The sequence below is a fragment of the Pseudopipra pipra genome, chromosome 5, assembly GCF_036250125.1.
Source record: "Pseudopipra pipra isolate bDixPip1 chromosome 5, bDixPip1.hap1, whole genome shotgun sequence".
Classification (NCBI taxonomy): domain Eukaryota; kingdom Metazoa; phylum Chordata; class Aves; order Passeriformes; family Pipridae; genus Pseudopipra; species Pseudopipra pipra.
Window position 1 is genome coordinate 30,842,365 of NC_087553.1, and position 16,647 is coordinate 30,859,011.

Genomic DNA, 16,647 nt, shown 5'->3' on the forward strand with positions numbered 1-16,647 from the left:
CGGCGGCTGTCACGGGGCGAGCGGGCCGCACCGGGCTCCTGCGGGGCGGGGGCGGCGCTGCGCGGGGCCCCGCGGCTTCCCTTCGGCCTGGCCGAGGCCGCCCGGCGGCATCCGCGCTCTGCCACCATGTTCAGGCGGATTCTGCAGCGGGTAAGGCAGCGAGACCCGCCCCAGCGGCGAGGGCGGTGTGCCGTGCCGTGCCGTGCCGTGCCGTGCCCTGCCGTGCCCTGCCCTGCCCTGCCCTGCCCCTCCGTGCCGTGGAGGTGCCGCTTCCTGGGGCTGGCCGGGATCGGGGCCGCGCTTCCCGCGGCGGAGCCGGAGCCCCCGGCCCGGCCCGTGCTGCGGCGCAGGGTGCGGGGTAGGGCCGTGGCGGCCGGGAAGGCCGTGAGCTTGTCCGCCCCCGCCCCCTCGCCGGGGGACGGCCCGAGCCCCGACGGGCCGGGCCCGTGGTCCCGGCTGGGGGCGGTGTCGCCCCCCGGGCTGGGCGGAGGCGCTGTTGACGGGCGGGCTCCCGCGGCCAGGCCTGTCGGAAGGGCGCAAGGCGGCCCTGCCCCGGCGTGACTCCTTCCCTTCCCGCAGCGCGGCGGCGTCTCTGCCCGCCGCCAGTGCCCGTCGCCGCGGCTGCGGCCGCCAGCGCACAGGGCAGGGTCGGGGGAAGCCCAGCCCGGGGAGAGCCGCCGCGGGGACCCGCCGTGATTCCCCCGCGGGGCCGGCAGGCTCGTAACGCCGAGAGCCAGCCCGGCCGCCACCGTCCGCCTGTTTGCCGTGTTTAAGGAACCGGCTTTTCCGGCACCTCTGCCTGGCTCGGAAAGCCAAGTTGTGACACTGGTTTACGAAACCCTTCTCGCCTTCCCGGATCCCCGCGCATCCCCGCGGCGGTGCCAGTCGCCTTGCGGTTCGCCTGCGGCTCGGGCGGGAGCTGCCGGGGAGGCGCTGGCGCGGGGCAGGTGCCGGCTGGCTCCGGCTACAGGAGTCCGTCACCGCGGGCTCTCGGCTGGGGAATGCACCGAAAAGGGTTGAGTCACGCCGGCGGTGGGCAGGCAGAGCTGCACATCCGCACCGCGGGAGAGCGGTGCCGGTGTCATGCAGGAGGCGCTCATGGATAGAGGAGAAACCGGCTGCTCGCCCCGTTTTGTCTAGTGTTGCTTCCAAAGCGTACTGTCTGCCTAACACCTCTGTGAAAGGGTGTTTCATTGGAAAGGCTGGCATGCTTTCCTTATCTGCCATGCGAGGAAGCATTGCTACAAGAATGAGAGTTAATATAGGGGAATAAAGTAAGCATGTTGCCAGCTTTTTTTGGTCCTAGACCCTGAGCAGGTGAAGATCTTGGCCTATTTGGAGCTTCGTGTTTACAAGGAAGAACTTCCTTCCTTAAGTTTGATGGGAAGCTCTGCTAACAAGCAGGGAAACTTAATGCCGACCTAATTAAATATTGGCAGTAGGTAACTGGATGTTTATTGATTCTGAGAGGCCGTCGAGGAAAGCTTCTGTGAAAGACGAAGAAACTTGATGCAGTGCCAGAGGATGTTTGCCCCAAGTATAAAATACAGCTAAACACTTTCTATAAAAATCTAATAGTTGGTGTGAAAATTTTTATGTGTTAGAAACAGACATCTTTTCTGAAAAGTTTGAACAAATAACTATTCTTCAGTTGTTCCTGAAAATTACAGGATTACCGCAGAGCTAATTGTCAACAAAGGTGAAACAGACTTTTTCCTGCCCAAAAATGAAATAGAGAAATGCCAAGATTTTTAAAGGTGTTAATCTTTTACTTGGTGAAAATAACTATGCTTTTAAAAATTCACCTCTTATTAAAAGAGGCAGTAGGCATTTTGTAAAAGTAGTGATTGCAAGCACAACCTCATACATACATACCTTTTTGACTTACAATCTGGTTGGCAAGCCTTGAAAAATGCTTCTGCTCTGCTTTGGTATTAAAAGTGAACTTCTGGGAGCTGTCAGATATTTCCATAAAGAACATAATTATTCAAATCTTTCATGTGTCTCATGCAGTAATTTGAAGGCTAAGAAACCTGCTCTTGACCCTTTTCTTTGTGCATCATCTGGCAAAGAACCCCCTGCCTTACAGGCACTGAAACATCATTTCTTATATATCTGTTTGGTTTATTATTTGATTATAGGGGATGCCATCCTTCCTAGTCCAAGAGCTAGTCATTACTGGTGATATAACTTGTGAAAGAATGGTTTTTAAAAAAGGAATTCTTTATTACATTTGTTTTTTTTATAACTCAGTTGGCTGTCAAGAAGGATAACAGGTACAAAGATATGGTTTATAGTTTTAGTTACTTGTTTGAAATTCTGGTTCCTGAACTTTTGAAACATCAGATGTACTGCTTCTGTACCTGGATCACCTTTTTTTTCTTCCACAGTTGTAATTGCTGTTTTTAAAAGTGTCTTCACAGTGAATTTGAATGGCATATTTTCAAAATAGAAAGTATTATATGTTTAGCATTGCTCATTTAGTTTTTGAAGTTAGTATCTCCATGTGGTCTTCAATTAGATCCTCCTTTTAGGTCCTTTCCTTATAAAAGCTGTTTCTAAATTTTATGTATGTTTTCAATGTGACATCTCAGGGATCCATCTGTTTTGTACATTTGCACCATAAAACCCTCTTTCATTCATTCTTGCAACTTCTTTGTTTCATGCGTTGTTCGTCATGCTGATCTAGAAAAAGGTGGTCTTTCCCAAAAGGTCTGTGTGGATATTCCCAAATCTGTGTGGAATGTCTGAGGCACAATTTTCCTGCTCAGAGAGTTTGATTTTTGTCAGTGGATTCCTTGGAGAGCTGTCTTTTCTTTATTTAAATCTGAATGCCCTTTGTGGGCATTGTGTCCTCTCTCCGTTGTTCATCTCTAGCGGGCCAGTGGCTGTTGCCTCTGGCTTGTTAAAGCAGAGCTCACTTTTTGTATTTCCAAGGAGGAGGCATTTATTTTCAGCTGATGCAAAACTGATTACTTTGACCTCCTTCTGAGCCTTCTTCCCATTGCTCATGTTTTTAAGTGAGGACTCATCTACTGGGCCAGTGTGACTACTGTTTACATTAGTTTTTATCTTCATTCTTTGTATTTAACTGGATGTCTACAACTGTTGACAACTGTGCTGTGTTTGAGTGGTAAGTTTCTTTTGCTCTCTGTTTCTAACTAATGTTCGAGTTCTTGGTCTCGAGATCTTGGGGTCTTGGGGGAGAACAGGAATTTGCAGGTGTTTCTGTAGTTCAGGTAGTACAGTCACCTTTCTCTTACTCCAAGCTTGGGAACAGATATATTTGCTTGTCTGGGATGCATTGCATCTCATGCCTTATGTATAATTTGCTTTTTACATTTATAATTGCCGGGCTTGCTAGATAGCATATTTACTTGGATGAATGCTGAACTGCAGCTGTGCTTGTACCCTCTCCTGAGGAATCAGAGGGAGCACGTGTGCCCATTCTTGGGCACAAGGTCTACTTTTGTGAAACTGATGGTACGATGGGAAAGAAAGGCTTTATGCCCTGTGAAGTCAGGAGTAACTTAATTTTACAGAGTCATAAAGTAGCATCACACTTCTTTAGAAGTAAATGATATTAATGTTCTGTATTGCAGGTTACCTTGTTTCTAGCACTGAGAGTTGTTTGATAACAAGGCTTTGGCCTTCTTACCTTCTCATTCTTGTGTTTTGCTTGTTGCTTCAGGACGTTTTTATGGTTGTACTAGTACCTTTATTTTATATTTAAATCTGTGCTGGGCAAACTGTTTAAGTCCATATTTGTTCACATTTTCTCAAGGCTTTTCATATTTTTTCAAAGGTTTTAATTTATTCTGAATTTAAAACTGGTGAAAAGAGTATCATAACTGAAAGGAATGTGGCTATAGACAGATAAATGAATATGCAAAAATGACATGGTAGTGACCCATATTTATTATCAGTCATTTTAAAGCTTAAACTCAACTCATTCATTATATAATTTTCTATTCCTTTTCAGAAAACAAGCTGCAATCGTTGTCATCCTTTTTGTTGTTAATGATGTTTCTTTTTATTAGCTTGCAGTTTTGAGGAAACACAGAGAATGGCATTATGAAGTTTAGCATATTACTTGTACAACTGTAGTGCTAGTAGTAGAAACATGTTTCTTTGCAAAGTAAACAAATGAACTCAGAAAGCTAGGAGAGAAATATGCTGGATCAAAGACTAATTTTGCATCAGTCTTTCAGCTCCAGGTATGACTTCAGGGGTCAAATGTTAATTTTGTAAAAGTACATATTACAGAAGCCTGTGTAGAAATTTTCTATGGGATTAATAAGTCATTTATTTGCTCACCTGTATAGGCCATCTGAAAACAAAGAGTGTCATTCTGAGTCTTTCCTTAGATTACATAGTCCAAGTTGTTCAATGTGTTGTGATTTTTTTTTTTTTTTAGTGGAATATGATATAACAGTGGTATGTGAGCGTAGCTTAACCCTGTGTGTGAACCAATTTGATGATGTGATGATCAATTAAAAAAAAACATTCCCAATCTTCCATTCTTTATTTGAATGGTGAAGGATGTTTAAATTACATTACAGCCTTGAAAGATAAGTTAATTGGATCTTTGGTCTTGGCTTCCATAACATCATTTCGATTTTCTGGGGGTTTTTTTGTTTGTTTGTTTGTTGTTTTTTTTTTTTTTTTTCCTTGCTACTCTGTATACTTTGCAAATGGGAGCTATGGACTGCAACTTGGAAGTTACTTAATGACATCTTTCCTTCCCACCCTTCTTTCCGGTGCCTAGCACTCATCAGAAAATGCCACCTATTTGTACTAGGCTTTCTAAATCTAGCTTGGAATTATGCTTTCTTTTTTGAAGAGTACACGTTGTTTTTTGAAAGGTTAAAAGGATTTTACCTGTATTGTGTAATAATTTCTGTCATATAATGCATGCAATAAGACATGCCATGCAGTGCTTATTAGTGTGATTATAGCATGTCTGAAGTGTTTCATAAAGCAAATACTTTAATCAAGCATATAGTAATAACTGTGTACTTTTAATATAAGAACTTGCATCCTGGAGGTTGTAATAATCTCGAATTTGTAGTGCTAGAACTGGCAGAACTTAATACGCAAATCCCACTGCAAAATGCAGTCAGCTCTGGTATGAAATGGGATAGGTGATTAACAATGTACAGCAGCGTTGTATAGGGAGTTATGAGGTGAAGAAAATACTGTGTTAATTGTCTCAGAAGATTCTTGGGTTTGGTACGAAATGATTCGTTAGGTGTGCTGAAAGCATCTGCTCAGGTATTGCAAAAGAGGAGGTATATGCTGCCTGTCTAAAGAGAGTTTGACCATCTCTTATTGCCATTGCCCAGGTTATCAAGTTCTATTCAGGTTGTCCCTGCTCTCTTGTCTCTGTCCAAGGCTACGTGAAGGCACATTCTTCAGTTTTTGGAGATGAAGGGTGAAACAAAAGACTTCCATTTCATGTAAAGCATTAGTAAAGACATGCTTATCTGTTAATGCTGACACTTCCTTCATTTCAAAACATCCCATTTCACTTGTGCATGTAGGTGCTGGGACAGACAGGGGTCCAAGTTTTCTGGCCACCATGGCTAACTACCATACAAAAGCCTTTTGATTTTTCAAATTTCTAAAGCATTTTTAAAAGTTCCTCTCAATAAAAAATTTATTCTTATATCATGAAAGTTCATCTCCTTCATGGAAGAAAGCTTTGACACTGACCTCTTAATTTTCCCTTATGTAGACGTATGTGTGTTTGCATCTTCTTTGGATTCTTTGTTCTTGAACAAAGTGGATTCACAAGTGAGCCTTACTGCTGGGTTGCATGGTTGTGGTTTATGCATTGCATGGAAAGGAACTTCTGAACTGTATAAAATAAAGAAAATCGGTTATAACATTAGATGCAATATTCTAACTTTGCTGTCTTACTGGGAAACTTGGCTACACATTACCAATTGTTTTAGATATTATTCTGACTGTCAATGCACACAATCCACATCTTCATTAATGGAGTTACTAAACTTGTATTTCAAAGCTTTCCTGCAACATGTGTGTTTCTATGAGCAGCACTTCATAGGCCACAGAACAATTTGGGCGTGAAGGGAACTCAGGAGCTCTCTAGTCTAAGCTCCTGCTGCGAGCAGGACCAGCTTGGAGGTCAGGAGCAGGCTGCTTAGGCCTGGCCTCATGCTGGAAAATCTGTTTTTTACATCCAGTGGAACCTCTCATTTCAGTTCTGTGTCTGATCCTCCCACTGTGTTCTGCTCGAACCAGCCTGGCTTCTGCTTTTGATGGCCTCCTCAAGAGGTGGTAGTGTGGCTGCTGCTTCGCCCTCCCAAAGCTGTCTCTGCTCCAGGCTGAGCCAGCCCTGTTCCCTCAGCCTCTCTCATGGGGCAGATACTCCATCTCCAGGTGTCCTGGTGGCATTTTCCTGGACTCACTCTGGTTTATCAGTGTTCTCCTTGGACTGGGAGAGTCGAAACTGGATGCAGCAACTTGACATGGTCCAATGGGTGCTGGCCAGTGGGGGGTGATCGCTTCCCTTGGTTGGTTGGCTGGGCTCCTGTTAACACAGTCCAGGGTTCTGCTGTCCCTCTCTGCTGCCAGGGCATGCTGCTGGCTCCTGTTTAGCTTGCTGTCTGACACGAGGCCAGTGACCTTTTCAGCAGGGAGGCCTCTGTTGCTGCCAGGTCTTTTCCTTCCCTGGCACAGGACTCTGCATTTGTCCCTGTTGAGTGGCATGAGATTCCCAATGGCCTATTCTTCCAGCCCATCTAGGTTTCCCTGAGTGGCAGAGTTGCCCTTGAGTGTATCAGCTAGTCCTCCCAGTTTGATATCACATGGAAACTCGATGAGTGTGCACCTGTGGTCCATGCTGGGATGTGCCTTGTTTGCTGTCTGTATCAGTGACCGGGAGGAGAATACTAACCAATGCCTTCACTTTGATGTGTTTTGCCATGTGTGTTGTATCTCTGCTTACCCCCTTTTTTGCATCTCCTGTTACCAAGTTGCAGAGCTTGCATCACTTTGCCTATCGCTTTTGTACGCTGTACTAGAAGGAAACTATGCGTTCATATTTTCTTTAGAAATATAAAACAGCTAAAATGAAAAAGACATGAACTAGGAAAAACACCACATGTTGATGACTTAAATGACGACCTCAGAGAAAGCTGGAATGAGAAACGGTTGTCTTCTTTCAGTGTCACCAGGCCCCATAGGTTGTTGCTTCACTCCTCCCCTCTTCCCTTTGGCCAGTCTTCAGGGCCTTTCTAAAACTGAAATAGATCTCACTGGGAATTAAGTCCTTCATCAGTAAATTTAACATTTTATTACATTTTTTTTTATTTAATTAGTAATAAAAAGGTGTTATCTTTATGAAAGTTGAAAATAGAACATTCTTTTTAAAACAAAGCAGGAAAATGTACTTAATTTTCAAAGTATGGAAAAGCATGTGTGCTGCAGATGTCTTATAAAAGGTTAGATATCAGATTTGTCTTCAAGAAAAGGATATATTTGAACAAGAAAATTCCAAACCAAGTAAGATTTTGGAGACACCAAGATCTGGAAACTAAAGCTATTTATCTATAACTAAAGCTATTTCAATCTATATATTTAAATTCTTTATCTTTATTCCTCCTATATTAAAATATAAAATCCTTTATAGAATTACATGTATTTTCAGATGGGCTAAAATACAGCGGTAGCATTACTTCATCCCATTTGTTGTAAGGGAATTAGATAATGAACTTTTTGTTTGTTGAAACTGTAATTGCATATCTGTATTAAGATAATGTCTGATGTTTGCTTTGAGAATGCTAACTCTTCTGCCATCAGTCAAGCAGTGACGTTCTGGAGATGAGTAGAAGTTAAACGAAATTTAAATCGAAGTTATAGTTAAATAAGGATTATAAGATACAATCCATTTACTTGGATTTTGAATCATATAGTATTTAAAATTTATTTGCTTTTTTAATCTAAACCTATAGTTTCAAATCAATACTGTTGTTTTGATTTTCAGCATATTCACAAAAGTATATCTTTATAGGTTGTCTTACTGATTAACAGGTTTTAACTTTACCAGAGACTTGATTATTATTTTAATTTTTTTCGAAATAAGGCAGTGTACCTGCTTGTATGCTTGTTGAATCAGCAGGGTCCTCACACTTTAGTTTTCTGTCTTTCAAATACTTAAAGGCTTGTTCAGGTTGTAGACAAGTTATCAGAAAGTAGTGTGATACTGGTTTAATACTTCTGAAACTTTTTAGATTGTAATTTCTAGTGTTTTCCTATAGGATATAGAGACCTAATTTAACATGAGCAAGAGTGATACAAGGGCAGAGTTTAGCCAGATTTTTTGTTTTGCGTTGAGCATTCATGAGAGGAAAGGGTTTAAAATCCTGGCCTTTGCTTATGGTGTCTGCTTGTCCTTTTGTGTATGGAGAGTCTTGGGTAAAAGCTTTTGTTAAGTGTTGTGCTGAAAATTGTATAATTGCTTGTCAGCTTGTTCGCTTCATTACTGTTGTGAAGGGAAAATACTTCTGTATTCCAGCAAGCAGAAGAGAGGCCTTTGTATAGGATTGATACTATGCGTTATTAATATTTATAAAATATTGAAATGTAGACACTCATTTTTCTCTTTCCCATCTATTTCAGACTCCAGGCAGAGGTGGGTCTCAGAGCTCAGATTCGGATTCATCTGCCACACCTGGAAATGCTGTGGATGTGAACAATGAAGGCTCCTCTGAGGTACCGTGCACCATACGCAGGGCTGGCGTTTTAAACCTTGGTTGCTGGTTCTCTGCTGCATGAACCTGTTATGAGTAACCTTTGATGCCCTTCCTAAATAACAGCTGTACTAAATAAATACTTGCAAGTGTCATCTTCTAAAAATTGTCTCTTATTTAAATAAAAAAAGGAAGGCTAGGCTATATTTATATGTAACTATTAATTAGGCTTATCAATTTGTTGCGAGCAATCCTTCCTGTAGTTCTAGAGATGAATTATTGAAATTAAAAGCAATGAGATGTAAGCTTAAGACTCCTTGTTAGTAAAACTTTTATGAGAGCTGAAAAAAACGAGGCTTAACTCCATTTTCACCTTGCTTCTGCTAAGCTGTAATGTATACTGGAAACCTTGTCCTTCTTGTGAAATATCAAATACACTGGGTTTTGTTTGGTGTTGATGTTGAATCTACCACGTGTAAATCCTATCAGTTTTTTATATGCTGTATGCCATACTTAATCAGCAGAATAAGTTGTTATTCTTGCTTCAGTCCCACATTATAATGTCTTTAGATTTATGGTGTTGTCAAATATTAACTCTGAAAAATGCGAACTGACTTCACTGGCTGTTGAAGCTAGTTTGTGCTAATGTAGCCTGATGACATGAAAATGTTTTGAGCTTAGCATGCAACTACAGTGCAAGGTTAAGTACTCCTATTACAGCATTAAAGGCAGCGAAGTACCCTTTCTTATGCTGAATAAAGTGTGTGACAATTCAAATACTCCTGTTTGGGCTATAATAAGAGATAAGAGTAACTTTCACTGGGCTCTTTAAAATCCTGATCTCCTTCCATCTATGCATCTGCTTATTTCTTATTTCTTGAAGCCTTATTGCAGTCAGTGTAATCAGACATCCCTTAATATTTTGCTGCATGTTGTACATGTCACACATTTTTTAGTCTAGATCTGTTTTGTATGCATATTCAGCCATCCCTGAAGCAAATAAATATTCCTAAACTGCAGACTAAAATCTTTATACTTTTGTAGTTAATTAAGGCATGAAAATGTGCAATGAGATAGTTGCTTCTTTCCAAAGTTTGGCTAAAACTGTACAATTCTGTTAACATGACTGCAAGATTGCTGACTGTACAGCTTGTGGGTGTCACAAGGTACCTCAATACTAGTGCAGCAGTATTTTCTTAACATCAGATGAGATTTCAAAGTGGTGTTGTGCCTGCACTATTGCCCCATTGGCTTTTCTTGCTACTGAAACAAAATTGGGTCAGACCAAAAACTGCTTTGTCACTCTTGGTTGTTATGCATGTATAACAAGAAAAAGTATCTTTTGGTTGTCAATAATCCCACCATTTGTTGCATTAGTTACAATTTGGGTGTTATCCTTAGCAAAGAAGTTCAAAGTCTGTTTCAAACTGAGCTCTGCACTTAGTGATGGGTTTTTATTCTCCTCAGATTCTTGCATTACAGCATGCAACTCGAATCTTTCTGTGGGTCTTCCTTTTCCTGCACAGCTGACTTGAGGTGGTGTCTCTCTTGGAGCTTCTCTTCAGTAGCACCATAGTTGGTCTCTGCAGAATGTTCGCTCTTTGTTTTATCATTATGTTCCCACTTGGTTCTCCAGCATTATGTAGTCAGAAATCTATTAACTTGTTTTCACTCCAATTTCTTGGCTAGATTTTCTAAATTTGTATTGCTTCAAGATTCAAATGAAGAATAAACATTAGATCTGTGCAGCTTCATATGTTTTCTACCTCCTCAAGCCTGGTTGAGATAAATCCTGATTTTTGAGAATTGTGGAATGAAACAAAAGGAGTGGGGAGAATTCAAACTGCTCAAGAAGAGGTGAAAATTTGTTTAAGTCCGATCTGTGGCCACGTCAGCACTTCAGGTCACACACAGACTCGTAATCAAGTCTAGATACGTCTTTTCTTCACTGTGCAATGTGCCCAAGGAGGAAATATTTGAGTCTGTCCTACCTTTGTAGCTTAGGTCCCAGTGCAACTCTATCTGCTAAATACTCCATGCTTGCAGTGAGTCTACCAGTGAGATTATGCTTTTCTTGGTGTAATGTGGCTGCATTAGCTAGGCAGGTTTGCCTCAGCCTCACCTGCTGCTGTTGCAAACTTGCTTTTTAATTTATAGAGGTATTTCTGCAACCTCACCACACCACCGTTACCTCTCTCTGTAAAACATCTGAACACCCTTATGGGAAACCTCATGATGGATGTACCCAGTAATGCTCCTTTCACAAATTGTTACACAGCTTATTTGTCTGTCACGTGAACGGGGTAACAAGAGTGTCAAGAAAGCACATAGCTAGCATGGTGCTAGCTTTTAAGGCATGTTTTAGATTTGTTTATTATTTTGTCCTTAATAACTGTTCCTTCTTGCTTTCTCTGTAGTATTATATGTTTACAAAAGCTATCTTTCTGAAAGGAAAACAGACTTTGCTTTTGATTGTAGAGAACTTTCAGCATAAGAATTTGAACTTCTGATTCCAGATCTGCTTTTTTTTTTTTGGTCTTTATTAGTTTCTTAAAAACAAATATACATTTCACAGGGCTTCATCTGTCCACTATGTATGAAAGTGTGTGTAACTCCTACTGATCTGTCTGAACATTACAAGAGTGAGCACACTGAGACAGAAGGAAGACAGGAGCTTCGTGACCTCCCAGATATTAGTGTGGGTCTTGTTTATTTTGTTTCAATACCTTTGGTAATGGGCTGCTTTAAATGAATCTACATCTTTTCTTGTGGCTTGGGTGTTAGCTTTTTAAATTGTTTCTTTTGATTTCTTGCTTAAACATAATTTGATCTCTTATGCATGATTCCAAAGTATACATTCAGCAGAAGAATTAATCTTTGTCTAGCTTTCTGGTTTGCAGTTTTCTGTCACATGAGACATTTGCAGTATTGGAAGACTTGCAGTCACTGATATATGCTTTTTTTTTTAACAGCTTTTGCTTGATTTCCTTGTAAATAAGATTGTTTCCTTGTTTGATTTATTTCACATAAGACTCAGTATCATGATAAACATGGTGTTGGATCTTGCACATCCTTTGTGAAAAGAAATGTTTTGAGCTCTTACTAGTTAACTTTTTAAAGCAGATTTCTACTGCAAGATAGGTACATTGGGTAAAAGAACAGAGGACAGAAATGTGAAATCTCAGAAGCTTCTCTTCTTGAACATGTTTATATTGCAGCAACATAATAAAAATAATTATAAAACTAAATTTTTAATACATAATCTTATTGGAATTTTTATACCCCCAAGAAAATGCAAAGGTTGTTTCAGTTAATAGACATAAATTGTAGTGCATTTCTAAATTCTTCCAGTTGTGGAGTGTAAAACCACACAATTAAAACAAAGTGTGTGGTTTTACACTGCACAACTGGAAGAATTTAAATTCTTTAAGTTAACAGCCTCCAGCTGCACAAAGCTATCTGATATTTTTCTGCTGTGAACCTTCAGTGAGTAGATTTGACTTCTGGGGGCAGGCAGCTGGGTTTGTGTAGAGATGAAGTTTTGCATTCTTTCTGCCAATGTTACTTTTTCTGAGTTTTGAAATCGAAGTGTTTATTCTAGATTGTGTGTATGACATGATTTTATTGTGTTTGTTGTTGTAAACATTTGCTAAGTAGTGCTTTTCTCCTTCCCTATACTTGATGTATATTTGCGTTATAGTTTTGAAAGGAGAACTTCAAATTGTGAGACGTTATTCTGATAGACGATGAAAGCCATCAGTACATTGATTATTCTAGTGTTAACTTGAGATGTCATTTTAAGGGTGAAAGATCACCTGTTAAAGTGAGGAGGATCTGTGCTAAAACTGGCCTGTGTTGCTCTCCTGAAGTGGTGTGGGACCTCCTCAGAGCCAGGACAACTGGAGTATGGCTTTTGATTGGCTCCTCACTGCATCTTGTTGAAGCAGAGACCATCTGTAGTGTTCTGTTGTAGTCAAGTCAGCTTTTTACTTTCTTTATCGTCTGGTCACAATGTAAGGTGCTGTACTTGAATAAGCTGTGGCATTCTGATGCAATGGTGTCAGTAGATTGTGGAACCATCAGAGATGGTTTGATTACCTGAAGAAATTACTGTTTTATTTAAGCTGGTTGGGCTTTGCATAATTTTATGGAGATGACTGCAGGGTTCTTGCCCACCTTAAGTTTTTGTTTTTTCACTTATCAACAACTGATTACATTTTTTTAACTTGATAAAACTTGTGTATTGAGCGTAGCACATGAAATACAAATTCAGTTGTTTCTGGCTGTTGCTGTTTCCTCTTGTTAAAGTTGTGTTTCTTTGTACAGTGGTTCAGTAAATATCTGTAAGGGGTGAGAAACAAAGACAACAAATATAAATGTATTTTTTTCCTAGTTTGATCTTTTATTATATCAGCATGCCTAGAAGAATTGAAAAAGTGGAGAATTCTGTTAATTGCTGTCGTCAATGCTAGTATGAAAACTTTCAAATACTTGACTACTGAGAAACCGATTGTTTGCTGATGGAAAATAATAGTTTGCATTTGTAGCGAACACATTGAAACAGCAACACAGCCAGGTTGTCACCCTTCATTCAATATTTGTTGTTCCTGGGACAGCATTATAACAATGATATAATGTTGTCAGTGTCATCTTGTGTAGCAGATATAAAACGTTGCTGGGTTTGGCTTACTTAAACTGGTGTTTAGCTTTATTGCTTGTGAATACTACTGGGAAAAGTTCAAAGGTATTTTATTGGAAACAGCACTGAAGAAGCTTGCGAGTTCAGTTTTTTTGCCAGTGCATTCTCCTTAAGGCAAGGAGATAGGATATGTTGCAAGGCCAGTGTTTGTTACACTTTGAGGGATCTGAAGAATTGTTACTTGGTTAACAAAAGCATTGCTACTTTGCTTTAATTTTTGCCTATAGTTTCTTTGCTAACACTGATACACCCTCCCTGCTGATGAAAATTTTAGTAAGTCAGATCATTTGCTCCTCTCTTCTTCTTGTTCTTCCTCTTTGTCCTCCATGCAGTGAGATTTTCTAGTGGTTTGAGCCACCACAAAAATCCAAAATCTAGAGTTGGTCTTGTTTTTCACACCTGCAGTGTCCTGTTGTAGGAATGGTTTCTTGCCACTCGCCAGTCTGATTTATAGTCATCTTCTTAAACAGCTCTCTGTGCAGCTCTCATTTTTCAAACTAGGGATTGAAACATATGATAACTGCTGAAAATGTCAGTGTATTACTTTCCCTTGCCCCTCAGGCATTGATGAACCCTTACTTTAGAAGACAAAGGCTTATTCAGCTGCAGGAACAACCATCAAAATGTTGGCAAGTGTCTGTCCATGTATAGCCAACTCAACCAAACAAATGCTTTATAGAAGTCACACACATCACCAAGTCCCCCAACATTGTTCCCCAGTTTTCAAGTATACAGTGGTGTCAATAACAAAAGCTGTGTAGCGGCTTCTGTTTTGTTTTCTTTTTCCCAAAGCAATGATACATTTCTAAACCATGCCCAGCACTTCCTGACAGTCTCTGTTAGATGTTCAGGACATCTAAACAGTGAGTCAGTTATAGAGGCATAGTTTGAGACTTCCTGTCCTGTTTTTATCTGAGGCGTCCAAAACAACCACTGTATGGTACCCCTGCAGTGTTTAGAATATAGAGGCTGTTAATATCTGTTTTCTTATCTACCATTGAGCTAAATCTAGGGCAATTTTTAAGCAGTTCTTTTGGGTAGTCTTCATAACTTTCCAGAAGTTTAGTAAGTATGTATTTCTTGGCTAATACAAGCAAGATGTTTTCTGAATAGGCTTTTCACAACAGAATTGCCAATAGTGTAAATTGGTATACTGGTTATGCAAAAATGTGGGGTTTTTATGTCTGTCTTTAAAAAAACCTCATTCTTTATGGTGTTTTTTCCCTACTTGTGTCTTATTGTAGATGCAGTTGATTGAATCTTCTGTTTTTATGCATGCCCTTGGAATGTTGCAGGCTGTATTTGCACAGAACATCATGTCAATGCTTTACTGCTGATGTTTTATTCTCTTTCAGTTGCTTCTCAAATTAGATTGTGCTGGCTGTTTTCACCTCAGCACTACTTGTCTGCTTTGCACAGGAACAAAAATCATTGATTGAACTACATTAGTACATTAACTTTCTGCAACATCTGAATATTATTAAGAGAATGAAGAATTAGAGATACTGATTTGATATGACTTTGCTGCATGATGTGACTTTTCTTTAAGAAATAGAGAATCCACTGGATTAGAATTTCTAATTCATGACAAAATTGTAGTCTTGTAGGTGACAGAGTTTTCGATTTACTCATGAATAGCAATAGAACCAGAAGAGAACTGAACTAGAAATTATATGGATTCTGTTCTTCTCAGGAGGAATCCAGCTGTTTTTCCAGGAAGATATCAGTTCTGCAGTCTGGTATAAAATAAACTAGCAATATACCATTGTTCTCTTTGTCCAGAAATGTGAATACTTACTTGTAAAATTGAAATGGACTGCAAGACATTTTTACCTACTTTGCTAGTGATTAAATAAAGATGTCATCTGAGGAAACCACTGTCATCTTACTGTTTACGTAAACGCAGAAGAAAGGGCTTTTTCTGGTGAAAGACAGTGAAAAAATATCAATTGTCCTTTCAACAATATGTAAGGGGAATGACCTGGGGAGTGACCTAATTTATTTATTCTTTAACTTAAAATATCTCATAATTTTCTTTTAATCAATATGTAAGCATTCTGAAACAAATTGTGAAATGTGGTCTTGCCCTTGCTGTCTAGGCAGACAGTTTAATCTGCCTCTGAGAACTTCCTGAAGATTCAGTTAATTGCTTTGATATATATTTGGGAAATAAAATCTAGAAACTACTTGATGCATCTTTCAGCTCTGCAATATCAGTATGTTTTTGCCTTCTGGCCCTAAGTATATAGAGTTTCTAACCTTCTGTCCTGTAAAATCTTTCAGTCTTTAAATCACTGTGTAACTGAAGAATATCTGAGTTTTAGCTCAGACTTACTATTTAAATGTTGCTGAATATGCGTATCTAGTATTGGGGAAGATTGTGGAGGTTCACCTGTAATGGAAAAAACCATGAATGGTGAGCTTACTTTCAGATTTTTAAACATGCTGGACTTTATTCACAACATACAGCTTATTGTACCAATACAGTTGCATGAGAGTTGCTAATGTAAGTCTGGAATCTGAGAGATGGGCAAACACAGGTCACGGCTGGAAGGTGTTATAGCTCTGGGCTTGAATCACTGCTATTGGCTTTTTGTTCATGCAGCTCACTGGAAACAGGCTGTAACCTTGAGTACTGACCTGTTATTTCTGGAAGGTCAATGATGAAACTTAGATACTCAAATCTATTTAAATTTAAAGCCTGGTCATGTGAATGCCAAGTGTGCTAAAGTGCATACTGGTTTGGGCTAAGCTGTTCCTATAGCATGTATATGGTAGAATAATCATGAATGTTTTCCATATGGTAAAAGTATCAATTATACTGAAATTCTGTGGTGTGGGGTTTGTTTTTTTGGGGGCATGGGTTGGGGTTTTTTTCGTTGTTCACCACAGTACTTAAATATTTTCCAAGAAGAACGTTTGCGAAATAAAATTGACTTCTCAGTGGAAAACAGTGGAGTTCCACGGTTCTTTAAGCTTGACTTATGACATAATTGCTAGATTAAAAATTCAAGATGTTACAGAAGCTCTGTTTGCATTAGTAAATCAAGCCCTGTGTGCACTGTTTTTGCTATAAGGCTCTCTACCACACACAGCTGTAGATCAGCAGCAATCATAGAAGCCTAGATGGGACCACTTGTTCAATTCTATGCAGTATTAAAATAGGATTGACTACACTGTCATCAGATATTGCAAGAAAATACGGAGGAAACTGAGTTGCTGTGACTGTGG

The 16,647-nt window shown here is 40.0% G+C and overlaps 1 protein-coding gene across 2 annotated transcripts in view; it reads left to right on the forward strand.

Annotated features, from left to right (window-relative positions):
* The window catches only part of EEA1 (early endosome antigen 1), a 74,062-nt gene continuing 57,415 nt past the window's right edge, over positions 1–16,647 (forward strand). The window contains exons 1-3 of one of the 2 annotated variants that reach the window (XM_064655461.1): positions 1–150; positions 8,647–8,739; positions 11,293–11,415. In XM_064655461.1, the coding sequence (XP_064511531.1) occupies positions 127–150; positions 8,647–8,739; positions 11,293–11,415 (240 nt within the window). In that variant the 5' untranslated portion in view covers positions 1–126. The remainder of the gene's footprint in view (positions 151–8,646; positions 8,740–11,292; positions 11,416–16,647) is intronic. The other variant, XM_064655462.1, reaches the window with a different exon arrangement.